General features: G+C 62.0%; 1 protein-coding gene across 4 annotated transcripts; it reads left to right on the forward strand.

Annotated features, from left to right (window-relative positions):
• The first annotated feature begins 462 nt into the window (after window positions 1–462).
• Window positions 463–26,305, forward strand: CTBP1 (C-terminal binding protein 1). 4 transcript variants are annotated; one of them, XM_032856643.1, is made up of 10 exons: window positions 482–673; window positions 9,980–10,175; window positions 11,760–11,914; window positions 19,001–19,145; window positions 20,662–20,868; window positions 22,497–22,711; window positions 23,651–23,781; window positions 24,326–24,453; window positions 24,969–25,086; window positions 25,380–26,305. In XM_032856643.1, exons 2-10 carry the CDS (start codon window positions 10,169–10,171, stop codon window positions 25,564–25,566), a joined length of 1,293 nt encoding a protein of 430 aa, XP_032712534.1. In that variant the 5' UTR covers window positions 482–673; window positions 9,980–10,168; the 3' UTR covers window positions 25,567–26,305. The 4 variants fall into 4 exon arrangements, with proteins under 4 accessions (XP_032712516.1, XP_032712525.1, XP_032712534.1 ...); XM_032856652.1 differs by lacking the exon at window positions 482–673 and adding an exon at window positions 919–939; XM_032856625.1 differs by lacking the exon at window positions 9,980–10,175 and having other exon boundaries at window positions 463–673.
• Window positions 26,306–26,678: the final 373 nt, after the last annotated feature.

The following is a 26,678-nucleotide window of genomic DNA, read 5'->3' on the forward strand; positions in this document are numbered from 1 at the left end:
GTGTGTCTATGGTTAGTGTGTAGATGGATGGTTGTGTGGGTGTGCGGTTCTGCAGCAGGTATGTGTGTGTGTATATATATGTGTGGGCAGGTAGGCCCAGTGCGGGGCAGATGCGTGTGTACGTGTGCGCGCGCACGAGGCAGGTGGGGCCTGTGGTTGCAGGGCAGGTGCGTGGCAGGTGCACGTGTGTATATGTGTGCGGGCAAGTGGGGCCCGGTGGTGGCGGGGCAGGTGCGTGTGTGTGTGTGTGTGTGCGCGCGCGCGCGAGCGTGAGCCCGGGTGCGGGGCAGGATTCTGTGCGGACGCAGGCAGGTGTGGGCAGGCGCGGCTGGCAGGAGAGCCACGCTGCCCGGGCGGGGCGGGCGGGCGCGGCCTGCAGCCGCCCGCGTCGTGAAGCGCGGCGCCCGCGCCTGGAAACAGGAGACTGCTGGGCCGGAAGCCCCGCCCGCGCGCGCGCCGCCTGTCCCCGCCCGGTGGAGCGGCTGCTGGCGCGGCGCGGCGCGGCTCGGCACGGCGGCGCCCGGGCGCAGGCGAGCGGGCGGAGCAGCGGACGGCGCCCAGGCCGCCCCACGCGCCGGGCTCGCGGCGGAGCGCGCCGGACTCGTCGGGGCCCGCGGCCGCCCGCGCCTTTCAATGGGCAGCTCGCACTTGCTCAACAAGGGCCTGCCGCTCGGTAAGGCCGCGCGCGCGCATTTCCGGCCGCGGGGGCGGGGCGGCGGGCGGGGCGGGCGGGGGCGCGCGGGCCCTGGCTTTGTGTGCGAGTGCGCGTGCGCGCCGGCATCCGCGCGCCGTCGGGGGCGGGGCCAGGGGCGGGGCTGCAGAGGACCGTGAGCGTGCGCGAGCCGCGCCGTGTGTTTGCGCGTGCGCCGGCGCTGCCGTCACTCCCGCCCCGCCCGCCTGCTCGCCCGCCCTCCGCCGCCGCCGCAGCCGCCCGCGCAGGTGACACAAAGGGGCGCCGCACTTGGGCCCCTGACCCCTGGTCCAGGCCCCGCCACACTCGCGGCGCGCCCCGGCGTCCGGACCCGGCTGACCCACAGCCCCCTCCCGGGCCCGGCCCCCTGCCTCCAGGCCCGCGCGCACCCTTCGGGGGCCGGGCTCCTGGCAGTCGCGTGGGCTCGCCCCGCCTGGGCCTCGGGGGCCTTTGCCGGCGTCCCTGCTCCCCGGGGCCCCGGCGCACCGGCGTGCGGAGCCACCTCGGGGGCCGGCGTGGGCCGGCGGGGCGCGGGCTGCGTGCGGGCCCCGAGCCCCGCGTGCCCCCGGGCGGCCTCGCACCGCGGCATCTCTCGTTTGCCGCACGTTTACAATCAGGAGGCCGCGTTGGTGGGGAGGGCGGCCCGGGCGCACGCATCCCAGCTCGGCGCCCTAGTCGCCGCGCGCGCCCTTGGCTCTCCCGTCGCCCCCGCAGTTGCTCGGAGCGGTGGCCCCGGCTCTGCTGCCCCCACAGCAGCTGTCCCCCTCGGTGTCCTGAAGGGTGACCGCGCCCCTGGCGGCCGCTCCGGACCACACGGGGGGCCTGCGACTGGGGGCGGCGGGCCAGCGGGGGACGCGCCGGGTGGGTCCTGGCTCGCTGGCCCGCTCGGTGCCTGGTGCCCCTGTCGAGCCCGAGCGTCGGGGGCCATCTTGCAGTTCCTGGTCCACTTCCAGCTGTCCGGGCTGGGGCCTCGTCCACAGGGGCGCTCCCGGGGGCGGCCGGGGAGGGGCCGGCCTTGGGTGGGCCCGCGGCCGCCGCTCCTCCTCTTCCTCCCCTCTGCCTGGCCGTCGGAGCCTGGGGCTCCCTGCAGCCACACCTGAGCCTCCGCGTTGGAGGTTAGATCTTTCTCTGGCTGGGTGCCCTGCCCAGTCCTCTGCCCGCCTGCTGAGAAATGAGGGCACCACCTCTGGGCATGCCCGGGAGGACGGCCTTCACGCTGGCAGCATCTTGGAGAAGCCCGGAACCTGGCCAGCAGCCAGACCCTTTTGTAGCGATCATTTTCCCCGTGGTTTAGGACAGAATTAACCTTCTGGATGGGGGAGAGAGGAGCCATTTGCCATCCAGAAGCTGAACAGGATTGGCTTTCTTCCGGTTAGTCTGAATAGAGTACTCACAGACATGAAATCCTCACTCAGCTCCCACTTCTTGGGGTGGCTGGAATGTCCACATCCCCTTTTCCAGGATCAGCCTCCCCTTCAGGAGCAGTGACTTCGTTTGTATAAAAACATACACAAGAGAGTTCTTGGGAGTGGCTGGCTTCCAGCATTGCAGGTCTTGGAGGCACCTGGATCTGTGCACACCCACCCTGGGGTCCTCGCAGGCCATCTGCTCTTGTGTGGGGAGGCATCCCCAAGGTTCTTGGGGGAGTGATCAGAGACGGTCAAAACACAGACCCAAGCCTATCCCTGGGATATCCCAGCCAAGTCGTTGACCAGTGTCTGTAAGGTGAAGATGGCCATGTGAAGCCATCTAGGATCACAAGTGAGCATCTACCAAGTGTTGGAGTCTGGTGTCAGGGCCACGGTGGGGACAGGGTCAGGGTGAGGGTCCCGTGCTTTCCGTAGCTGCTGTGTGTGCTCACCATCATTGTCCTGCTGTCCCTGGAAGACATCCTGGCTATACGTGGCATCTATGGTTCGTCTTCTCTCTGCCCTTCAGAGTTTTGCCAAAGTTGGCCATGGAGGGTTCTCTCTGGACCTGGGCTTTGGTCTGTCCCCCCTCCTTGCAGCCCCTGGCGGTGCCTGCTATGTGCTCTGCTCCATTGGCTTTCCAGGTTTCTTCTCACTTGGGTTTTAGCACTATCTTTGAGCACATGGTTTGCTTTGGGCATCTCTATGAGATCTTGGGAGAGACACACACCTGGGGCATCACTTGCGTCTGCTGTGTGCAGGCATGTCCCGTCCAGCCCCCTTGGGGGTGTCTGTGCGGTTCCAGCCTGTTCTGCCTGGACGGGTTGCTGCCTCCTCTCTCTGAGAAATGAAATTGTGGCTGGAGTGACTTGTCTCAGCCCTGGACCCCCTCTCCTGGCTGCATTTGGGGTTTCCCTTACAGCCTCTTGAGTTTGAGGACACACAGGGGTGGGCGCCTGGAAGCCCAGAGCTGCTGAGGTCCTGCTAACTGTTCTGAGAACCCCATGCCCTGGGAGGCTGGAGCCGCCCTCTCTCTATCCATGTGTACACATGGCTTGGCCATGGGGTGAGCTGTCAGATGTTCACTGGGGGAACCCCAGTTGAGCACATCCCTGTAGGAGAAGGGCCCTTGGGGCTCAGAAGTGAGTCTGGCCTTCGCGCTCCACCAGCCCGGTGGAAGCTGAGATTGGCAGCGACTTCCTGTGGCCAGCCAGCCATGAGCAGAGGACTGGGCCCATGACATGGTCTTTCTCTGCTGTGGCCTCTCACCTACCCTGGAGCACCCTGTGCCAGTGCCCTTGGGGTGTTGCCAGGTCTGAGCAGCTAGAGCACGGCTGGTTGCTGGCTGCCTGCAGCTCTTGGGTGTGGAGGAGAGGCTTTTTATCCTGTGACAGATGTCTTTTTAGAAGACTTCTGGTTTCCCTGCACTGGTGGTGTGAAGGAGGACCCATGGCAGGCTCTGGGGGAGGGGAGGCTGTGTTTGGCCCTGACACCGTCATCTGCATGGGTCGGGGGCAGGCCGCAATGCACTTGCCTCCAGGTCCCAAACGCAACTTCACATCCCATGTTACTACTGTCTGCGGAAGCTCAGCTGTGGATCTGCCCACCGGCTGTGCCCTGGCGTGGGGCCTGTGCTTGTCTGCCCCGACGAGCCCCCGGATGTCCTGAGGGGGGCACCAATGTTCTGCTGAGCCAGAGAGCTCATGGACTTCTCGTCACATGCTGAGTTTCTTCTTGTGGCCCCCTGGCGGTGGGGGGGTCCTTTATGTCCTTGCCAGCCCTGCAGTCTGGCCCTAACTGGGGCTGGGAGGACGGTGACCACCTGGTAGGACTGGAACTTGGGACAGTTGAGAAGAAATCCTAGTGCGGGTGGGGCCACTTTTTGGACACCCCCAGGCATGGACTCTGGCCTGTCGGACCCCCGCTCCTTACCCCCGGGCCCCTTGTTAGGCTGCCTACTTTGGGCTGCGGAGCCGTTGATTCTGGTCTTCCTGAGTCTGTGACGTCTGTGTGGTGCAAGGAGGCCCGGCCTTGGGAGACGCGTCCCCACTTGGGGTCTCCTCGCAGCAGCTGTTGAATGTCACACGCAGAGGGCAGGAAGGTGATGGTCCTTCAGCCCCAGGTTCTCGGGCGTGGGATTTTGAGGTACCACCAGGCTAGCAGGACACGTGTGCACACACGTAATAGTGCGAGAGAAGGGCATGTGGGTGTCTTGGGATGAGAAGATGCGTCTGCAGTAGACTTACTCACGTGTGGGGGAGTGAGTGCCTTGCTGGTTCACGATGAGTTAAGGGGACAGCGCTGTGCCAGTGGCCGTCAGCCCATCACCCGAGGGAGCAGGGAGCAGAGCTCCTTGTCTTCTGGGAAATGCTCCCACACAGCAGGGAGTGATGTCTCCCTGCCACCGGCTCTTCCAGAGCCCCTTCCTCGGAGGCTGTGAGCTATAATGGGAAGCCTGTTGTGGCCGAGGGCCTGGCTTCGTGGAGGTGGAGGGAAGGGCTAGCAGGGGCCAGCCATACTAAGGACTCCGTGTTTATGCTGAGGGTGTGACGAGCTCTGGGTCTCCTTTCTGAAGCCTCTGACTGGGGGGTGGGGCGCTGCTCTGGGGTTTGGGAGACTGGAGTCTGGGGCCCGAGCAGGTGGGAGATGGCCTAGTTTCTGAGGCTGGAGAAGCATCAGGGAGCACTCTAGGGGCAAATTCTGGGTGTTGAGTGTGGACGCTTGTCAGAGTTGCAAGGGGGAGGCTTGATCAGCCAGGGATGGGATCCCAAGATCAGGCGGGCCTGGGTTCTCAGCACCCCCCAGGGGTTCCTGCTGGTGTAGGTGCCAGCGAGCTGCTGTGATTGGTCTGGGGAGGGGGAAACTCCTCGGGTGTCTGCAGAGTGTGCCAGCTGCATCCCCAATCCTTCTGGGGGTCGGGGGGTGGGGCTGAGCCGAGGAGAGCTCCGCCTAATCGCCCAGTCACCGGTGGGGAGGCCCTGGGGGGCTGCAGGTCCCTTCCCTTGCCTGTTGTCTTTAAAATGAATTTTGAGACCAGTTCTAGACTGGCAGGAAGATGCTGAAGGCAGCTGCCCCCTAGCAGTGGGACCCCTCCCGCTGCCGCCAGACCAGCACTTGCCTGTCTGACCTGAAATTCTGTGCCCACGTTTGGGGTCCTGCTGCCGCCCCATGCCCTACCTCCCCGCAAGGGCCTCCTGTGTCGCCAGCCATGCTGACTGCTGCATTTCCCCCACCACCTTACTGAGTTGTAGGGGTGCAGGTGTGTGTGCTTGGTCACCTTCCTCCGTGGGCACCCAGCCCCCCAGGGCCACCACCTCTCAGTGCACAGCTTATCATAAGGGAATAAAGCCTGTGCACGTGTCAATGCGGTGGTCAGGATTCAGTCACTCCCTGTGAGCTGCGGGTGTTGGAGCTGCTGTGTGCCCTGTGCCTGCGAGGTGTGGAGCTGGTGCCCATGAGCCCCTTTTCCGGTGAAGCTGTGAGCAGCCCAGGTGTCCACCCAGAGTGGGACATCAGAATTGGGCCGGAGGTGGCCAGAGAGGAACCCTGGGGGAAGGGCTGGGGCAACAGCAGCCTGCCACAGGCATGAGACACCCACCCTGCATCCCACCCTCCCAGTCCCCCAGGCTGGTTTCTGAGCCCCACCCCTGACACTCAGGCCCATCCCTGGTCGAGGGGCTCTCGGGCTGGCTGTTTGGAGCAGGTGGCTCCCAGGAGCCTCATGTCAGCGGCTGTGGGACAGGCACCTGGGAGATGTGGAGTGGAGCTGAGGGCCACAGGCCAACCCAGGGTCCGCCTATCAGCTGTCCCTTTGTAAATGTGGGCCATCCCCTGGGGGCAGACGGTGAGCAGAGGCCTGGCCTCCCGGAGGTGCAGGCATGAGTACCGGGTCCCTAACTGCCTGCAGGGCATTTTGCTCTGGAAGAAAATGACTACAGACTCTAGCTGTATCGGCTTCCTTGACTGTGGGGCATTTCTGTTTTGTTTGTGGGGGGGCAGGGTGCCCCTTGGATCTTCTGTAATGTGTAGCCCCCTGATGGCCTCCTGGGGTGTGGGTCTGAGCCACCATGGCTGTGCTCCTGTTGGGGTTCACAGGGGCAACACCTGCTGCCTGGGGGGTGGGTGCAGAATGCAGCCAGTTGTTAGCTGGGACCACCCGAACCTGCCCTCCACAGTTTAAATGTGTTCAAATAGCAAGCATTTTGCAGTAACTTCTCTATGATTTTCTTGTCTGTTTTTTGTGTTTTATTACATTCATTTTAACGAATGTCCTTTAGTTCTTGTGATTTTATTCTTTAGGGCAAAGCTGTCTTACAGATGGTTAGGCGTGCAGTGCAAATGCTTGAGAAAAGATGCTTTCAGTGAAAACCTCAGGCCTGGTTGGGCAGCGGTGACCAGAAGACCCATGGCAGGTTCCGGTGGCCTGCTGGCCATGAGGCCCTGTCCCCCCAGCCATGTCCTTAACCCCCACACTGCATGCGGGGGCCTCCCTCCACGTCTGGGTGATGGCCACCCCACGTGTTACCATTGTCCTTCGCCGTACCCGGCTACCGCCTGTGTCCGTGGTTGTTCTGCACCGTGAGGTTGCCTGACAGGGCTTCTGTTGGGTGTTTTCCAGGAGCGAGGCAGCGCGTGGCGTTTCCACGCCCCCCAGCACTAGCCCAGATGCTTCTTGTTGTCACTCGTCTCACGCTGTCCGGCACAGTCCGGTGGATGGCAGGGTCCCATGTCACTTGCTGTTGCTGGGCTGGGCTCAGCTTCCCCCTCCCTAAGATGTGGTCATGCTGTCTCTGGGGCCCTGGGGCCAGGATGGGCAAGAGCCAGGCTCACCTTTGTGTATGTACAACCTGGGCCTGGAATCACCACGCATCTGCACGCTGGGTCCTGCAACCTGTGACCTGACCTTGGGGCTCCACGGCTGCCTGCGCTCCCCTGGGTGGGCACATGTCACCACCCCTGGGAAGGCAGCCTGGGACGCACCCTGGCCCATTAGGCTGCTTGTGCGCTTCTGAACCTCGGTCAGCTGTTGGCAAAGTAATGCTTCTTTTTGAAATCATTTTCACGAGAAAGGTGAGCTGGGGACAAGGTCGAGCACGTGGGGAGATGCCTCACATGCCTAAGGGTTCTGGTTCTCCCTATCCTCAGCGGGAATGAGCATGCAGATGCGAAGAAGACCGCCATCTGTACACGTATCACTGGCATGTGCTGTCTGCTGGGGCCACGCCGACCATGGAGGACTCAGCCGGGGACTCTGGTTGCTGTCAGGCATGCCTGGTGCATCCTTCTCTAGGATTTAGGAAGAAAACTGCAGAAAGCCTCGTGACCGCGTGGTTGGTGTGACCCCTTCCAAACTCTCTGTCGTCTGCACGTGCTGAGCATGATGCACAGGGCCCTCCAGGCTGAGGAAGGCTGAGCGCCCTGGGCTCTGTGGAGGGGATGGCTGTGGTCTTGCCCAGCGTGAGGCGACTGCTGTCTTGTGGCTGCCATTGGAGTAGGTGTGGGGCCAGTGCCGGAAAGCCGAGGAGCGCGGAGACCTGGCGAGATGGAATAGACTTGGCTTGTAGGGCCTGGGGTTCTGTGGCGCTCTCTCCTGCCTCTGCCTTGTCGCAGCCCCAGTCTTCTGCAGCTGGTGTCCACCCTCCCTTACCGTCTGCAGGCACCTGGCAGCGTGGGGTTCCCGTGGGGCCTGCTCTAGGGTGCTCGCCGCTGTGTGGGGGTGGGAAGCCCTGAGGAAGCTGGGCCAGCCAGCCAGACCAGAGTGCTTTGTTGGGCTGAGGTTGGTTGACCCCTGACCTGAGGCCTACATCCTTAGGGTGGCCTGTGTCCTTGGCGGCCAGCTTGCCCGCTCCCTGTCCAGACACCTCGCACTTGCCGCCACTTCCTACACCCATAGAGGCCAGGGCCGGACAGTCCCTGAGGGTCCCTGAGAGCTCTCAGGGGCGTCATCCTGTCACAGAGCACCCCGTCCTGCGTCATGAGGTGTGAGCGACGCGTCTTGTTTCGTGGCTTGTCGGGCATGTTCTTTGTGGAACAGAGTTAAAGGAGGGTCCATCACGGACGATTTTCCACATTTTATATTTTCTTGAGCCAGGTATCCTGAAGCTATAAGTTTGTGAGGAGAAGTTCATGTGCTTCAGGAGGGTTCAGGCCCTTGGGGCCTCGAGCCCCTTCCTGCCATCTGTGCCTGACCTCAGAGTAGCACTGGTGTGGGTCTGACCTGGGCAGAGCATGTCACGGTCCCCTGCCAAGAGCCCACCCATTGCCGCTCACCTGCCCGTGAAGGACTGTTAGCTATGACTGCAGTGACAGGGAGAGAAGGGGCTCCGACATCCTGTACTGAGGGAGGGTCCCTCTTCTTACAGAGGGAACAGCTCAGCCCCCAACAGCACAGGACAGAGCCAATTTGGCCAGGCCTGAGCTGGCCAGTGGTCCCTGCCCGGTGGTCAGCTCTGGCAAGCTGTGGAGGGGCATGGGAGCGGGATGCTGGCCTGGGCAGTCTGGCCCAGCCCCAGGGAAGGGCCTCGGCACGCAGCCTCATGGAACTGAGGGTCTTTGCGGACCCTGGGCCACCTGTCAGGACCCCTTCCTCCCATGTTGGGACTTCAGTGCCCTCTGACCAGGTGGCCCAGTGTGGAGCCCATCACAGGGATAAAGGCCTGTGAGCCATCCATGTCCTGGCAGAGAGCCAGTGTACTCAGCCACCTGGGAGCTGGTCAGGAGTATGGGTGCTTGAAACCCACAGAAGGAATTGAGGGGAGAAGCGCTCAGACTGGCCCCAGCTTGGGCCCGAGACGCCCAGCACACATAGCTGCCCTCCTGCCCCGCACCCCCACACATCCTGGCGTTGCTGCCGGCTGCACATGGCTGGCCTGGCCTTGGCTTCCCCACAAGCCAGTCTGGGTCCTGTCTGGTTGAGCCCAATTGCAGTGTGGGTTCTCAAGCACATGCGCACTGGGGCAGGGACAGGAGCTCAGTCAGAAATCATGCCTTCAGGAGTTCAGGCTTGCAGGGCAGGACGGCGGGACACCCACCCTAGGTGTGGACATGCTGCTTGCAGCAGGGGTCTGCCCGGGTTGCGTGGGCTGCAGGGCGGTCCCTGCGGGGGCTCGTCTGCCCAGTTTCCATGTGGCCAGCATTTGGGGGCGGGGTGCAGCTAACCCCCGTGTCCATCCGTGCAGCCTCCTACCCTTGTGATGTTCCTGCTCTGTTTGGGGCTCCTGAGGTACACGCTGGTGGTGGTGTGGGTCCTGGTCAGTGTGGTGTCTAGCCTCGCCTTGGGGGCCAGCCCAGGTGTGGGGTCCTCATGCTGGGAGCAGGGGTCCCATGTTTGGCGTGGATCTGGAGCGCTCCTGAAACCTCAGCCTATCCCTGACAGGTGTGTGACCCGTGTGCATGCGTGTCCTCTGTGCCTTGTCAGGCGAGCTGTGCCTGAGCTGAGTGCCTCTCCCTGGGATGTGGCCTACAGGGACTGGCCAGGGGGGCCTGTGTCCCACTTGGCCTCCCCTGGTCCTTCCTGGAAGCCTCATCTGCAGTCCCCTCTCCCTGCGCGGTCACAGGCCCAGGAGGCTGTCGGCAGAGAGGTACTAATGTGTGGAGCTGACCACAGACCTCACACGTCATGGACACTGGTGGCACCTGGGGCGGGATTCCTGAGTCCTTGCAGGGGACCTTGGGGCCAGGCCTCTGGAGGGAGACTTGCACCCTGGCTGTGCCCCGCTGTCTGCTCAGACTACTGGGGGTGGCTCCTGCTCACTCGCGGGTCCCAGCCTGGCCACAGAGAGATGCAGCGAGAAGCTTCCCCCTTGTGGACCTTCTGGCGTCTACAAGTTCCTGTTGGCCCTGGATGGATTTTAACGTGTCTCTTGTGTTTAATTTTTAGTCAGACTTTGACCCTGGTGCAGGCTTCAGTGGTTGCTGCGGATCAGGAGCCTAAGAGCTTTGGTTCGAGACAATTAAAGACGTGGGATGAGGATCCAGTGACAGGACGCGGTTCTGCCCGGGGATTCTGAAGATAAAACGCTTTGAAAAGTCGAATTCATGGTCGTGGAAGCCGAGCCCATATTAAGAAATGTCAGGTTGGTAGGGGCTCCTGGAGCGTGCAGCCGCTCTACGCCAGTCCCTTGGAGACTGCGCGGCACTCATGTCCGTGCAGCGCAGGGCGGCCCGAGCACCGGGAAGGGGCCGGTGGACTCCGGGTTCTCCCTGTGGTGAGTGCGGTGGGTCAGGGCAGCAACACACCCTGCGGTACGCCGGCCACAGTGAGCCCCCCCCCCCCCAGGCAGCAGAATACAGCAGTTCCTTGGGGGTCCCGGACGGAGGCCTGAAGCCACTGGTGGGCCAGGCCTCACAGGTTGCCAGTAGGTCTATTCTGGTAGTCTTCCCGTGAGCTCCGTGTTACCATAGGAACCCGAGGCCTGTTCTGGTGCCGACTTTGGGGTCAGGAGGCAGCATCCTTTTGTACGCTGCCCAGTGGGTCACGGCGGGTTCTGGCGGCTGGGGGTGTCTCGTACCTGGCGGCAGCTCCCCCCACATGCTACAGCCTTTCTCACAGCCTCGTAGCTGTGCCACAAGCTCCCCTCACAGGCGGTCCATCAGGCCGTGTTCTCTAGAAACTGAAGCCGAAGGACGCGGTGGTAGGCATTTTCCAGTTCACTCAGAAGCAGTGATGATCGGCGCGCTCCGAGCATATAGATAACCCTCCCACACGAAACATCGCCGTTCTCTGAGGAAGGCCAGGGAGAGGAGTGGCACGGTCCCCACACACAGGACTCCCATGTTGTCTGCCCGGTTGTGGGTGACCCGTCACCCTGCAGGGGCAGGAATCACTTTGCTCGCCAGGGAGTGGGGGACACGGCCCAGGAGGTGTTCTGGCCTCACAGGGGCCCGCACGGAGCCGCCAGCGGGGCTGCCAGGTCTGTGCCCGTCAAGTGGCGGAGGGTGAACCTCCTGCCCGGGGTGCGGGGAGGCCACAGCTGGGCTCCGGGCCCCGGGCAGCCCGCTGTTCCTGCTCCTGTTCTCCTGCGTGGGTGGGCTGCCTGTGCGGTGGTTGGGCTGGTCTTGGCGAGGCCGTGGGTCTGGTCACCTGGGAGGCCTCGTGTATCCGCTTGGTGCAGGTCAGGGCAGGCTTACCTCTCCTACGGAAGGAGCTATTGGTTGTTGCTATCTTGTTCCAGGCAGGTCGGGGGTTCCAGCTGCGTCCCCCGTGTTTTAGCCCTTTCCCACCTCTGTACCTTCTGTGCACAAGAGGGTGCCGGGCCTGGGCGATGGTCCCATCAGTGTTTCTGGGCAGCCATGTGGCAGCTGCGGATGGAAAAGGGCCAGTGGGTGCTGTCTGGAAGCCGGTGACGTCATAGTCTGCGTGTGCCTGGTCAAGACTGTCCAGATCCTGGCGCAGGGCTGCCTTGGCACCTCCACATGTGGCTGGGCCCCAAGTCTTGTGGCGGGGGTGCCGGTCGGCTGGGGTCCTTGTTCACTTGGGGTCGGTGAGCCGTAGCTGACATGGGCTGGCTTTTAGGAGAGGTGTTTTTACTCAGGTTTGACAAGATCCCGATGGGTGGACACTTGGGACTTGTGGGGCCATGGGTGGTGGTGGGCAGCAGGGGAAGCGAGGTCTCTGCTGGGGCCACCATGGGCACTGAGCATCACTCCTGTCTCTGTAGGTGTCCGACCCCCGATCATGAACGGGCCCATGCACCCCCGGCCCCTGGTGGCCCTGCTCGATGGCCGGGACTGCACAGTGGAGATGCCCATCCTGAAGGACGTGGCCACGGTGGCCTTCTGTGATGCGCAGTCCACGCAGGAGATCCATGAGAAGGTAACTGTGCGGGGTGCTCGGGGGAGCGAGTTGGGCAGGGTCTCAAGCGTGTGCCTCCGTGGCTTCCAGGCCACCAAGACTTGGGTCCCCGTCATACCCCCTGCTGACGTGGACCTAGGGCTACTCTGTGGCTCTGTGAGCCACTGCCATTGTAACCACATGTTCCTAGAGTGTGGAGCCTGGTGCCATGGATGAGGCCGACAGCAGTGGGGGCCGATGAGCTGTGTCATCTGGTCCCGCCTTGGTCTCCCAGGTTGTCCCTGGCTGGCAGTCAAGTACCTTAGGCCTGGGGTGTCTGCCCTTCTGGAAGCGGAGCTGACGCCCTGGGTCTGGGTCTGGGTCCTGGCGCCAGGATGGATGGGACGCAGCTGTGCCCACATACTGCCTACCGTGCAGCCTGGTAGCCGCCACAGCAAGCCTTGAATGGGGACCCTGCTGTCCCAGGGGTGCCGGTAGGAGCAAAAGACAATCCTCTGCCCAGGAAAGGCCTGTTGGCCGGGCCTCAAGTCATCCCCAGGACTCGTTTACTGCTGCATGTCTGTCCCAGGACCAAGGACACGGGCAGAGAGAAAGACTGGGCTTGCAGCCTCACGAGGAGCTGACAGCTCCGGGAGCAGCTTTGGGGAAAGTCTAGAAGACCCAGAGGGTCCTAACGCAGCAGGAGGGGACAGGTCAGGAGGGGGCGGAGGTGGGGCAGCTGAGGGTCCGGTGCAGTTGACAGAAACCTTGGGACCCGGTGGGGTTGGAGTTGTGTAGGAACGTGATGAGGTGTCACCCACCAGCCGGCTGTGGTCCTTCTGGAGCAGGCACATGCCATGATGTGCCTGCCGGTGACACCCCTGGTGTCTGCCCCAGAAAGGCGAAGTTCAGTGTCCGCTGAATCCTGCCCTCGAGTGTGGCCGTGGCCCTGCTCCCTGGAAGCAGAAGAAGCCGGTGGCCTTGGCAGCACGGGGGCGCCCGAGTGTCCTGGGCCGTGGGAGGAGCATGTGCGATGCGGCTGGCGCGTGGGGGCTCCGTGCTGTGTGCTTCTGCTCGTCTCAGTGACAAGGTCAGAGGATGGAGCAGAGTAGCCAGGGTTCGGGGTTGGGGGTGCTCTCACCGCCAGGAGCTAGAGCCGCTCGTCTGTGTACGTGCAGGCACGGTGGACAGACAGGCTGCAGAGTTGGGGAGGGCAGCTTCTGGCAACTCTCTGTGAATGTGAAACCGTTTTGAACTAAAAAGATAGAAGAAATCAGAGATAGTAAATGAAAGAGACAGATAGAAATGTTTAAAAATTGTGAGCAATATTAAAACAAGTTCTGTCAATAAATCTGAAAACTAAGACAAAGCGGATGTTTTCCTTTAAGATTGTAATTTACCAAAAAGATCTCAAGTTAGCATACGACCTAGAGAAGCGAGTCAGAGACCTGGGGAAGGGCAGGGACAGCCTCAGCGAGCTGGCGACTCTGCTCCGCGCCAGCTCATGGACGGCGCCCATCTGGAGAATGGGTGAGTGTGCAGGAAGCCGCCCTGTGAGGGGTGCTCTGGAGATGAGCGGGAGTGATCCCTCGCAAGACCCGTGCAGCCAGCAGTACCGAAAGGGGTCATCTGAGAACTTGAAGGTGCTCTTGGAAATGAAACATGCGAGTGGAAGATTTAAATTTTAACAAGGAGCCTGGAAGATGCAGTTAAGGGGAGCCTGGGAGGAAGACGAGGTGAGGAGGCTAAAGGGGAGCTCCTTGCTGGGTGTGGCTGAAGGCCTCGGGTAGCCCATGTCCGGGGAAACACGCTTCCTTTCCCGAGCCTTGCTGGTGCTATGGCCAAGTGACAGAGTCCAGCCAGGGAGAGCACAGCAGAACTCCCTTCTCTGCCTGTGCAACCACCTGGACCATAAGGGGAACCATGTTTGGGATTGGCCAAGCAACAAGACAGAATCCCTGGCCCTTGCTGGCTGTGGAGCTGACCCAGGGCCCTGGACCACCTGTCTGCAGGCTTTGGCTTGGAGGGAAACGACGCATCTCTGTGGACCCTTGTAACTAGCTATATGGCAGACACTTGAGTGTCGCAGAGGACAGACCGTGCCATCCTCAGCACGTCATGCTGAAGAAACCTTCTAAGGTCAGCGGAGACTAGCTCTCACAGTGTGAACCCAGGACAGGGTTCACAGGATGCTCTGCTGCCCCAGTGTTCCCGGCAAAGAGACGAGAATCAGACCTGCCCCACGCCAGGTGCTTTATAACTTCCGGGGAAAACAGCTTTCACTTAGCACTGTGTGTCCGACCAAACTGGAGCAGGGTGCTCCCGTTACTCTCTTGGAGAGCTCTTTGAAGACCTCCAGCCCCAAAGGAAGCGGTCCTCATGAGAGAGGGCTGCATGGGGTGGGAGGGTGCTCTCTGTTGCCCTGGAGCAGGGGGCCCCCAGGAGCACATCTGGGAAAGCGGGACACCCGTAGCAGTGGGCAGTAAGGCGGCACTTCAGGGACATGCCAGGGAAAACCGCGAGGAGCCAGTCCTGGGAGGGAGATGTGAGGGGAGCATCTAGGTACTTGCAGAAATAAGCTCAGATGTGAGCGGAGGGCGACAGGAGAGCCCCAGCAACCGGGCAGAAAGTTGGGCTGTGTCAGTGCCTGTGAGTCGATGGGACAGACCCCCTGGGGAAGGGAAGAGGGTGGGGAAGTGAGGCCTGGCACGGCTGCAGGTGTGCACGCGTCGCAGCAGATGTATTAGGGGACCTTCTGGAGGGGACGTGCTTCCTACCTGAGTGAGATACGTGGGTGCACAAAATGGGGCCGCGTACAGGGAAAGTGGTTTGATTCAGAGGCAATCAGAAACAATCGTGGCTAAAGAAAGAACAGAACATATGAGAAGTGGGTGGACAGTGGCAGTCCCTGCAACGGCCAGGGCTTGATGGCGGATGATCAGACTCCCAGAAGAAGGTGGGTGACAGAGGGGGCGTTTGGGCAAAGACAGAGTGACTGGTAAGCAGATAACATTGTCCCCGCCCCATGGGCACACCTAGAGGCGTGAGGCACCGCTCCTGCTCTGCAGGGGGCATGGCCACATTGGCTCTGGTGGGCTTTCGGCATGGCTGTGCAGACCTGAAGGACCTGCACGTGGCTGTTTGCCACAGGGGAGTGTCTGGAACCATAGAGAAGTGTGTTGGAGGCCCTGTGCCACATTTTTCTGAGCTGAAGCTGCACAAAATGACCCAGGAAGTAAGTAAAATCTACAGAAGTCACGGGACGCATGCGTGTCTGTGTGTGAAGGATGTGAGTGGGACACCCACCTCTGGGATGGTGTGGTGGGCTATGGTGAGGGCCTACCAGTAGGAATCCTTCTGGCCAGCCAGACCTGGCTTCCCTCAGGCCCTGCTACCACTGGGAATACCCAGGGCTCTGGGTTCATTCTGCAAGGTGGGCCCCATGCACCCCATTCTGGGGCTAAGGACACAGGTCACCCACCTGGTCACACAGCTGGTAGAGGGCGATGTGAATGGACATTTGCTGGTTTCCAGCTTACAGAAACAGACTGGGCCCTAGGGATTCCTGCCGACTTCCTCCCTGGGAGGTCTTTGTGATATTTGGGGCTATCCTGGCCACTTTGCAGTCACAGCCAGGAATAAGAGGAACCTGCAAGGACAGTGGACCTAGCGGCTGGCTGGAGCAGTACGGTGGCCCAGGCCTTCGTCCCTCTGGACAGAGCTGCCCATGCAGCAGGCTTTCAACCTGCAGCTGAGTGGGGCCTCCCTGGCCCAGGGTCAGGGTTAGGCAGCCACCAAGTGGGTTCTGGTCCCAGTTCTGAGAATGCTTCACTGGGTTCCATGTGATTAAAAATATGCTCGGCAGATAAACAACTAGGATGTGAAAAAGTAATTTATCAAGAGACTTATGTGGGCAAGTCATCCTCAGAAATGCAAATTAAGGTGAAAACAACGGATGCCAGTTTGTATACACCACGTGTGGGGTTTTGCTCTCCGGCCCACCCAGGGCTGTGCAGTCCATCCCCGAGGGTGGGTATACTGCTAGGGGCAGCTGGTGGCCATCCCCGGAGCCTCACAGATGGATCTCCAGCACACCCGCTAGTTTCCACCCTATGGACTCAAGCTCAAGGAAATCATGCATTTTTATCATGGCCCAGCCAACAGCGGAAGCAGTCCAGAAGCCCTAGCAGTAGGGAACGTCCGGAAGAATCATGGCTTGTCCGTGTCAGGGTGGAACATGGGACAAAGTTGTGATTTGGAGACCGACTACTGCCGTGGTTCAGTGCTCAAGATAGATAGAAGGCTGCCATCTGCATGCACACCGCTGGCCTGTGCTCTGAGGCTCTTCCTTCTCGCCTGTTCACAGCTAAGCCTTCTCCCCATGGTCATCTCAGGAGGAGGTCCACATGTGTCCCGCTGCCCAGGTCAGAGACTCAGGCTCACCTCTGGAGAGTTCCTCTCTACAGTCTTTCTGTCCCTGAGTCCAGGGCTGCTGGTGCTCATGCTGGCCTGGATGCATCTTTCTGTTCCCAGTGCACGGCTCTGTCTGCCCACAGTAGGCACTGACGAATCTGTCCACTCGCCCCCCACTGCCATGGCCACCTTCCTCTCCAGTCCACACAGCTCAGCACAGGGTGGCCGGAGGGGGTCTTCCTTGGGTCTTGTCAGCAAGGTCTGCTCTCTCCCCTCCATCTCAGGCCCTCGCTGTGTCCGCTTACTAGCTGCCGTCCCCATGCACTTTGCCCTGTGGGCACTCACCACCACTCAGCTGTCCCATGTGGGCCCGCACCCCACCTACACCAGGTCCAGTCAAGGTACCAGGAGTCCATGCCTGTGCGGCCTTGATGTCCTCCCAGGAATCCAGGACTGAGCTTCCTGGGATCTACAGTGCGGGATGAGGAGCCGGAGTTGCTGGGACCTTCGGTGCAGGATCAGGAGCTGGGGTTCCTGGGATCTTTGGTGTGGGATCAGGAGTAGGGATTCCTGGGATCTTCAGTGTGGGATCAGGAGCCGGGGTTGCTGGGACCTTCCGTGCAGGATCAGGAGCTGGGGTTCCTGAGATCTTCAGTGCGGGATCAGGAGCCAGGGTTCCTGGGGTCTTTGGACCCCAGGAACAGGAGCTGAGATTTCTAGAATCTTCAGTGTAGGAATCCTAGCAGGTGCCAGCAACACCCAACCATTCCCTTAACGTCAGGCCCGCCAGTGCTCCCAGGACCAGGGTCCTATGCCACCTCTGTCCCGCTATTTAACTGTCTCTTCCTCCACCTATTTTGTGTGGTCCCCTAAGGACAAGTGCTCCTCGCCCCATCTGCCATTAGAAGGGGAAGGGAGGTCATGCCAGCCTCAGAGGGAGTTGTCTGCATTTTGGGTTGCCATTTGTCTGACAGAGACTCAGCTCTTGGGGAGAAGGGGATGAGAGGAAGAGTGGGCAGCTCACTGTAGGCCATATACCCCACATGAGACACTGCTCTAGGCCACTCAGCACATCAACCCACATGCGGGCTGGGAGGGGTGTGGTGCCCCTGGCTCACGCATGGGGCCTGTGGGCCAGCAGCCTGCGCACAGCCCCTGGGGCAACCTCCCTCACCTGCTGTTGGACGGGCCTCCGTCGCCATCCTTGAGACCCCTGTGTGGAGGAGGACGGGGTGGCCCACACCGGGTTATAGATGCCTTGTAGCATTTTGCTGAATGTGACGTGTCCTCGGTTGTAAGGCTCACTGTTGTATCCGCCAGGGGCGAGTAAAGCCCGCCCCTCAACCATGACAGGTCATAGATTGCGTCCTGGGTCCCCTGCCCTTGGGCCGGGAGATTGGACAGTGCACGCTCTCTGCCAGCGTCTGGCTGTCATCAGAGTGTGTCCCAGGTGCAACACTACAGCCCTTTAAGGCAGCACTCATGGCCCTGGGGCGCAGGCCCACCGCCCTGCTGGACCCGGGACAAGCCCCCGAGAAGCTGGGTGACCCCAACCGGCCCCCCCAGCCTGGCTGGGGCACACCTGGGGGCTTCAGTCATTTCCAAGGCACCGGGGTGGGGGCAGCGGTTGCTGTGCATGCTGGGGACAGTGCAGCAGCAGTGTGGGGCGTGGTCTGCACCGACCTGACCGGGCCTGGGGCATAGTGCGTGGTCTGCTCCACCTGGCCCTGTGCGGGGTGTGGGTATGGTCTGCGTGGGTTCCGCATGGGCCTGCCTTTTCAGGGCTTGTCCTCACCCATGGAGAATTCAAGTTATGACTCCTGTGGGGGCGGGGCTGTGGGTGGGTCCTCAACTTTGGGGAGGGTTTTCCCCACTGGACAGTTTTACAGAGTGTCCTCAGCACATGTCATCCAAACCCTGGGGAGACAGGATACTCACCTGCTCGTGGGGCTTCTCGCAAGGTCACCTAGGCCACAGAGACCCATGGACACCAGGGCAGGCGTCCAGGGCTGTCGTGGAGCTCACCCCCGTTTGTGGAAGCTGCAGGGGAGCACGTGGGGTGGGTGGGTGGGTGGGGACAGTGACCCGGAGGCCGGCCCTTCCCCAGGGGCACGTTGCTGTCTGGGGACCCTGTGTGTGTTTGTGCTGGGACCATTTGTTGCTGTTTGCCCCCTCCACACCCACCGCCCCATAGTGCGACAGCGTGACCCTCACAGGGTCTGGGGGTTTTGGATGCTCTTTGTCCTCAGCATCCTGTTTCACCGGTGCCCACAGGGAAGGTGAACCTACACCCCTCCTTCTCCCCTCCCCCCGCACACACACAGTGGTGTCCCCTGGGCGGGACCCTGCGCTGCTTGGGGAGTCGAGCCCAGAGCCAGCGGAGTTGCCCACCCCGATATCCCAGCAGGGGCTCCTGCCCTGGGAAGGCCGCCTGCAGTGCAGTTAGGGGAGGAGACCCGTGGGAACTGTGGGCCTCTAAGGACTGTCCCAGCCTGCCTCCAGGCTGGGGGTGGGGGAGCGTTTGCAGCACCCCAGGCCCCCCAGGGGGTTGTCTGGGCTGGTTTGGGGCAGCAGGCATTCCCCTCCACCCCCCAGGGGGTTGTCTGGGCTGGTTTGGGGCAGCTGGAGCCTGGGGATAGCAGGCTAGCCCACAGGCAGCCAGGCTTGGTCCCTGAGGGCCAGCGTCTGACTGGGTGGCTGCTGTCCTGACGGCAGGTGCTGAACGAGGCAGTGGGAGCACTGATGTACCACACCATCGCGCTGACCCGGGAGGACCTGGAGAAGTTCAAGGCTCTGCGTGTCATTGTCAGGATTGGCAGCGGCTACGACAACATCGACATCAAGTCAGCTGGGGATCTAGGTAGGGTGTGCGCAGCCTTTCCCTTAGCGGCTGCATCCCAGCAACCCCTTGTGGGCTGGCTTCGCTTTACACCAAGGATTGCGTTGCAGCCCTTAGTTTGGTTGGAGGCGACTTGTGAGCCTGCTGTCGGGGTGCGGCCCCCATGCTGGCACCCAGGTCAGCACAGCTCTCAAAGGAAGCCTTGTGGGGGGCATGCACGTCCTGTGTGTCTGTAGCAGCTGAGGCCTGGTGAGGTGAGCGTGTGCCCAGGGCTTGCAACTGCAAGGGGTGCCCCCGGTGCCTGGTTTTGCCCGTCCTTTCAGCCGGAAGGCTGCTGACAGCGCTGGAGTCAGAGTGGCCTGGTGTCGGTGTCTGCCACAGACTTGGTTTACTCTGCTTGTGTAGAGTAAACCTGCCCAGGACCATGGGCAGCCCCTGCCCAGCACGGGCTCACATGGTGGAGCCCTCTGGCCCTACTGTCGCCCGTCCCTGGGCAGCCTCCCAAGGAAGGCGCCTGCAGCTGTGGGGAACCATGGCCTGCGTGCTTTCTGCCCCGTGGGCTCCTGGAGGCCTTTGTCCCTGTGTACCAAGTCTGCCTGTTTTGTGATGTTACAAGCCAGGGCTCTGCTCCGGCACCTGGGACAGGCAGGGCCATGCCCTGTGGTCAGCCCTGGTAGGTGGGGACTTAGAAGTCCCAGGACCTTGTCTGCGCTCTCCACCAGCAGTTTTGTCCCCAAATCTAGGAGATGGCATAGCACGGTTCTCCTGCTTCCCACCTGTCCTTGGATTTCCCAGCAGGCTGAGTTTTTTTCTGGAAGGGAGTAGAGGTTCACCCTGGGCCCTGTGGGTGTGTTGAGTATTGTCTTGGCATTTGGAATAGCTCAAGGAGCATCAGAGCTTCTTCTGGCAAGGGAGGTGACTAGTCCCCAGGCAGAGCGAGGAGATGGCAGGACAGGGCAGAACGAGGGTAGAAGGGGCCAGGCTTGGGAGAGGCGCATAGAAACGTGGAGGGGCTGGGTCCACCTCTGGACCACGAGGCCCTGGCGAACCGTTGGCCCCCGGTGGTAACCAGCTCATGCGGGCACGGGACGAGCCAGCGAAGCTCAGTGCAGAGGAGAAGCCTGGACCAGCTCTCTGTCTGTGGCTGCTGGGGCTGATGGGTCTGTGGGAGCTGGGAGAATGGGACCACCCTGTCCAATGCTGGGTCCCAGTTGGCCTGGCAGCCAACGAAGGCAGGCTGGGTGGGGCCTGTGTGGGTGTGTGAGGCTGTGGAACGCTCCTGATGCCAACCAGCCCATGACCCCTTCCTGGAAGGTCCAGTGGCCAGCGGTTCAGGCAGGGCAGACCCAGGTGTTGGCATTTGCCCAGGTGGCCTCTCTTAAGTCCTATCTTGTCTACTTGCTGGACCTACAGGCAGCTTCTCCAGGTGGCTTGGGGTGTGTTCCCTGCATTTGTCTCATGGTCCGATCTTTTGTGGGGAGGGGGGAGTGCCAGGACTGGCTTGGGTGACCGCCCCCATGTGTCTTGTGTTTCTCAGGCATCGCTGTCTGCAATGTGCCAGCGGCGTCTGTCGAGGAGACGGCCGACTCGACCATGTGCCACATCCTGAACCTGTATCGCAGGACCACGTGGCTGCACCAGGCGCTGCGGGAGGGCACGCGGGTCCAGAGCGTGGAACAGATCCGGGAAGTGGCTTCTGGAGCTGCCAGGATCCGCGGGGAGACCTTGGGCATCATTGGACTGGGTGAGTTCAGCTCCGTCTTCACCCTTTGCAGGGGCTCAGAGCCCGTGAGCCAGGGCTTGGTGAGGCTGCCGGATAGTCTTCCTGCACAGGGCCTCAATGGGGCTGACCTGTCTGCCCAGGAGTGCTGAGTGTGGATCACACACACACGGGCGGCAGGGCCCCGATCCCATTCCTGTGCATACAGCCATGCACTCATGCCTGTCACTCACACACTGACGGGTCCTCACCACACTCGGACATGCTCCCCCTGCCGTCCCCCCGCCCCACCCCATGGTTGAGGGGAATTGGCTTTCAGGTGAGGGCCAGATGGCCCCAGCCCTGCTGTGGGTGGAGCGAGCTGGTTCACCCGTGGTGAGGGCAGCCATTCGGGGTCGGTGACAGCCCTCTCCTCTGCCATGTTTGTGGTCCGTCTCCATCTCTGAACTTGAGATCTGTGCACCTAGGAGGCCCGGGGTGGATGGGGTGGGAACTCACTAGCAGCCCCTTGTTGCACTGCTTCCTGCCCTTCCTCTGGGGGGCCCCTTGCCTGCCCCTACCCCACTTGTGCCCTACTGGGCCACGTGGGGGACACCTGACAGGTACACGCCTGCCTTAGTATAAGACGCCAGGGCCACGGCTGTCCACAACATGGGCTTCTTGTCCAGGAGAGCTCACTGTCTCGGTGTCCATGGGCACGCGGCCCCCAGCACTGGTCCCCGGGGGCACCCTGCACCTTGGGGCCTGGGGTGGGGCTGTTGGAGGCTGGTGGGGAGCTGGGCTTGCCTGGCTGGCTGGATTTAGGGGCCACCTGGCCTCCTGAAGCAGTGTTGTTGGGAGACTCAGCAGGTCTGACTTCAGTGCAGCCCCGACCTGGTTGGGCTGCATCTCCCCACCCTGAGGTCGTGGCCCAAGCTGTGGTCAGGAGTCAGATGCTCAGTCTACTCTGACACCAGGGCGCCATTTTGCGACTGTTTACACCGTGGTCTGGGTCTGGGTACATGTCAGGTGCCGTCTGCCAGCTTGTGTTGGGAGGTAGACAGGAGGAGACAGCTGGCACTTGACCTCACGGTGCTGTGGGTTCATGTTTTGGGTAGAATTGGCAGGATGGCTCCACTCTGGCCTCACCTGGGGTCACTCATGGGCAAGGCGGTTCCCTGGGGCCTTGGGGACCCTGCCCTTATGGCAGATGCTCTCTGGCAGGCAGGTGCAGATGGGACCATTCCATCTCCTGCTTGTTTTCTTTGTCAGCATCCTCTTGCTCAGAGCAAGGTCCAGGGGTTGGGGGGAGCCCCCTGAGATGTTGGAACCTTGGCCACCACCTCCCAGCACTTGACTTCCTGGTGGCCCCCAGTGTCCAGGTTGGCACCTGCCTCCTCAGGTACGGGGCTGTGAGCCATCTGGCCTGCACCCTCCCAGGTGCAGGGGCCACACCTGCGATGCTGTGGCTGTCACCCCGTACACTCCCCAGGGAGCCCCTCCAGCCCCCTGCCCTCCTCTCCAAATGCCCTGTCCACCGCACGGCCGGGCAGGGGCCCCGGGGCAGACACGGCCTCGCTCCCCTTGGTGTCAGCCCTAGGTCCGTGGGGATACAGGCTGTGTGGGTGTTGCTCTGTCCGTGGCCGTGCTGACGCCAAGTCTTGCCCTGTCAGGCCGCGTGGGGCAGGCGGTGGCGCTCCGGGCCAAGGCCTTCGGCTTCAACGTGCTCTTCTACGACCCGTATCTGTCGGACGGCACCGAGCGGGCGCTGGGGCTGCAGCGGGTGAGCACCTTGCAGGACCTGCTTTTCCACAGTGACTGTGTGACCCTGCACTGCGGCCTCAATGAGCACAACCACCACCTCATCAACGACTTCACCGTGAAGCAGGTGGGTGCACCTGCAGGCTGGGGAGCCCACTGCAGACCAGCCTGCACTTGGAGCTGTGCCGAGGCTCCCGGCGTCCCCACGGCTGCAGCACATGCTGCGCTCAGGGTCTCGGGCCTTGTCCTGGGTGTAGCCTGCGGGGGTGGGGATGTGTGCGCATCCGTGTGCGTGTGTGTGTGCATGCTTGCACACCGATTGCCGGTTGCCCTGTACTTGTGTGCTGTACACCACGGTCCCTGCCCCCTTAGGGAGCATGAGGCCTGGCACCTGGGGTCTTATCTATCTGCCATCAGTGGGTGTGGACAGAGGGCCAGGGTGGGCATGGCCCTGGGGTGCTGTTGCCAAGAACCAGCTGTGAAACCAGGATGGGAGAGCTGACCGAGGAGGAGCTGCCCTGAGCCCCAAGGTAGGGGCAGCTTACTTGGTCTCTAGGAGTCTGTCCCTTCAATCCCCTTGGCGCAGGGGAAGCCCCCATTATCACGGAGCCTGAAGGGGAGCGCCTTCAGGGCAGCTCTGAGGGCCTTTAGCAAAGAGAGATGAAGCTGCTGTCCAGCTTTGGAAACAGGGGCCTCTGGTGGGGCTGCTGCACTGAGGAAGCTGTCTTAGGGCCTGTGTCCCTCACTCCTGGCCACAGTGCATCCTAGACATGCCACACCCTTTCTAGGCTCTCCAGTGCATCCTAGGGGCCGGGCCAGGACACCCTATGCCCCAGCCCACACCTCACTGCCAGGAACAGGAGGAGGCAGGCTGCGTATTGGCGCCTGTGGCCCAGCCAGGCATCCTCAGGGTGGGGCACGGTTTGCACAGACCCCTGAGCCCTCGTCCTGCTGCCAGCCCCTGTCTGCTTCGATTCCCTGCCAGTCCCGTCCCCTGGGTGTTGGCGGGGGCTAAGTGCAGAGGCCTGTGTTGATTCACTGCCACGCTGTTTTTGTCTCCTCCCAGATGCGACAAGGCGCCTTCCTGGTGAACACGGCCCGGGGTGGCCTGGTGGACGAGAAGGCCCTGGCCCAGGCCCTGAAGGAGGGGCGGATCCGGGGTGCCGCCCTAGACGTGCACGAGTCCGAGCCCTTCAGGTGCCTCTTGGCAGCACCTGGGTGATTCCTGGCTGCCGCCTCCCACGCCAGGCCCTCGCGCTGGCTCACAGCCCATGCTGGCCCCGGTCAGGCATGAAGCCGGGCCTGATGCCCCCCTGCAGTCTGCAGGCCCCGTCCTAGGGCTCCGGGTCCAGCCTGAGGTCCAGCTGCGGGCAGGGGACGGGGTGGGGGGGCTCGGACCTGTGCTTCATGTAGACTGTCTGGGGGTGCCCCGGTGCAGGGGTCCGCCGACCCCAGTGCGGCCACTTCTCTAAGGACCCCACCGCTGAGAAGCCCGTCTGGGGCAGCAGCCAGTCCTGTTGTTGGGAGCCTGTCACTGTGGGGACTGGTGCCCTCCCTATTGGGAGGGCTGGGGTGCTATACCCCAGGCTGGGACTCCTCCCTGCTGCTGACTCCTTCCCCCCGGGCTCATGGCCAGTGTGACCCACCTGGGGTGCCCTGGTCTGACCCCAGGGTGGACTGTGGTGCCAGGCGGGGTCAGGTACCCTCTGCCCTACCCTGACCTGCTTCGTACCGTCTGTAGCTTCAGCCAGGGGCCCCTAAAGGACGCACCCAACCTGATCTGCACCCCCCACGCAGCCTGGTACAGCGAGCAGGCATCCATCGAGATGCGAGAGGAGGCCGCCCGGGAAATCCGGAGAGCCATCACAGGTGAGGGGGGCCAGCAGGACCGAGCCTCCTCCCTAGGCTTGCATCGCCAGGCAGCCCTACCAGAGGGCCCACCCCATGCCATCCCCCCAGGGGCAAGATCAGCACGCGGTTTACACATGGTCTCCCCACGCAGCCCTTGGTCCCCCTGGTGCGTCACACTTAGGACACTTGCTCACGGTTACCCTGTGGGAATCCAGCATGTATGCCCTTTCTTACCCCAAGTCTGGCTGTGCTGGTTCAGCTGGGCTGGACCTTGTCTGCTGTTCCCTGAAATCCCTGGGCCTGGTAGACATGGGCCACGGGGGAGCTGAGGGCACTGCTCGGGCCTGGGGGGGTCTCTGAGCTGTCAGGGGACCGCATCCAGACAAGGGGAAGAGAGCGAGAGGGAGGGAGGTCCAGCCGTGGGGACCCTGCAGCCTGCGCACACCCCTCCCCCCCTGAGCCACCGCACTCCCAGATGCAGCTGTTTGACGTGTAACATGGTGCTGCCCTTCGCATCCCCGCTGCGTCTCTAGGCCGCATCCCTGACAGCCTGAAAAACTGTGTCAACAAGGACCACCTGACTGCTGCCACCCACTGGGCCAGCATGGATCCTGCTGTCGTGCACCCTGAGCTTAACGGTGCCGCCTACAGGTGAGTGGGTGGGGTGAGCTCAGGGGACACAGCACTTCTGTGATGACTGTAGGCGGGGTCCTGGGGGTGGGGGGTTTCCTGGATGGGCGTGCTCCTGTGGGCCTCATGGACCAGAAGGTCTGGGGGTGAGAGCTGGACATGTCAGACCTGGGGGTGGGGGGTAAGGCGAGGGAAGAGTTGGAGGGGGTGGTCCCACCAGGCAGGGCCTTTGGGAGCAGCCCCCAGCCATCCTAGGCCTGAGCCGCGGCCACAGGAGGAACCCCGCCAGCCTCACACGACGTCCCTTCTCCCAGCAGGTACCCACCAGGTGTGGTGGGCGTGGCCCCCAGCGGCATCCCGACAGCAGTGGAAGGCATTGTCCCCAGCGCCATGTCCCTGTCCCACGGCCTGCCCCCCGTGTCCCACCCGCCCCACGCCCCTTCTCCTGGCCAGACCGTCAAGCCCGAGGCAGATAGAGACCACGCGAGCGACCAGTTGTAGCCCGGGCGGAGCGCGGGCCGGGCGGTGCCCTCGGACAGGCATGTGCAGAGGCGGTGCCTGCGGTGGCTGCGGCGCTCCAGAGACTGTCCAGGCGCCCGGCGGGCAGAGGTGGCGCCGGCCTCCCCGCGTCAGCCGTAGTCGTCCTGTCCCAAGGGCCAGCCGCTGTCCTGTGTCCTTTGCGTCCTCGTTAAGCAGAAGAAGTTAGTAGTTAACTCTATCATGGATGTTCTTGTCTGTGTACAGTCTTTAGAACATTACAAAGGATTTGTTTGCGTAGCTGTCGACAGAGAAAGCTGAGGGAGCGTTCAGCAGGTCGGTCTCAGACTGTGTCCCTTGTGTGTTGGAACGCGCCCTGAAACGAGGCAGTTGGCAAACTTCTCAGGACAACGAATCCTTCCCGTTTTTCTTTCTACGCCACACAGTGCATTGTTTTTTCTACCTGCTTGTCTTATTTTTAGAATAATTTAGAAAAACAAAACAAAGGCTGTTTTTCCTAATTTTGGCATGAATCCCCTTGTTCCAAACGAAGACGGCTGCCAGAGACGAGGCCGCGCCTGGGCCACAGTACGCTCCGGCCGTTGGCGTCTGTCCCGGGGACGTGGGGCCCAGCGTCCGGCCTGTGCGGGTGCCGTCCTGCTGATGTGGTAGGCTAGCAATATTTGGGTTAAAATCATGTTTGTGACTGTAACCATTTGTATGAATTATTTTAAAGAAATAAAAATCCCAGAAACAGCTGGCAGGCCCAGCGTCTGTTTCAGTGGCTTCGCCTCCCAGGGACTCTGGCAGGCCCCAGTCCTGGCTGCCATGGGTGGCCCTGGGGAACCCTGGGGGTCAGCGGTCCTGGCGGGGATAGTGGGTCCAGGCTCAGAAGCTGCTGCCGTGGGGCAGCCAGGGCGCGGCCCCCTCTCTCCCTCATGTGCCTCCCCGGGGCCTGCCTGGGGCAAGAGCAGATGCCGTGGCCTTGACAGTTCTGGAAGGCCCGGAAGGCTGCAGGGACCTCTGGTCTGCCAGCTCGCAGACACTCGTGAAGCAGAGTGGTCCTTTCCTCACAGCAGCTCGGGACCAAATGGTCATCCTCATCCCAGCCGGCAGTTTTCACGGGTTCTCCTGGA

The sequence above is a fragment of the Lontra canadensis genome, unplaced genomic scaffold, assembly GCF_010015895.1.
Source record: "Lontra canadensis isolate GAN:19392208 unplaced genomic scaffold, GSC_riverotter_1.0 scaffold1, whole genome shotgun sequence".
Taxonomy (NCBI): Eukaryota; Metazoa; Chordata; class Mammalia; order Carnivora; family Mustelidae; genus Lontra; species Lontra canadensis.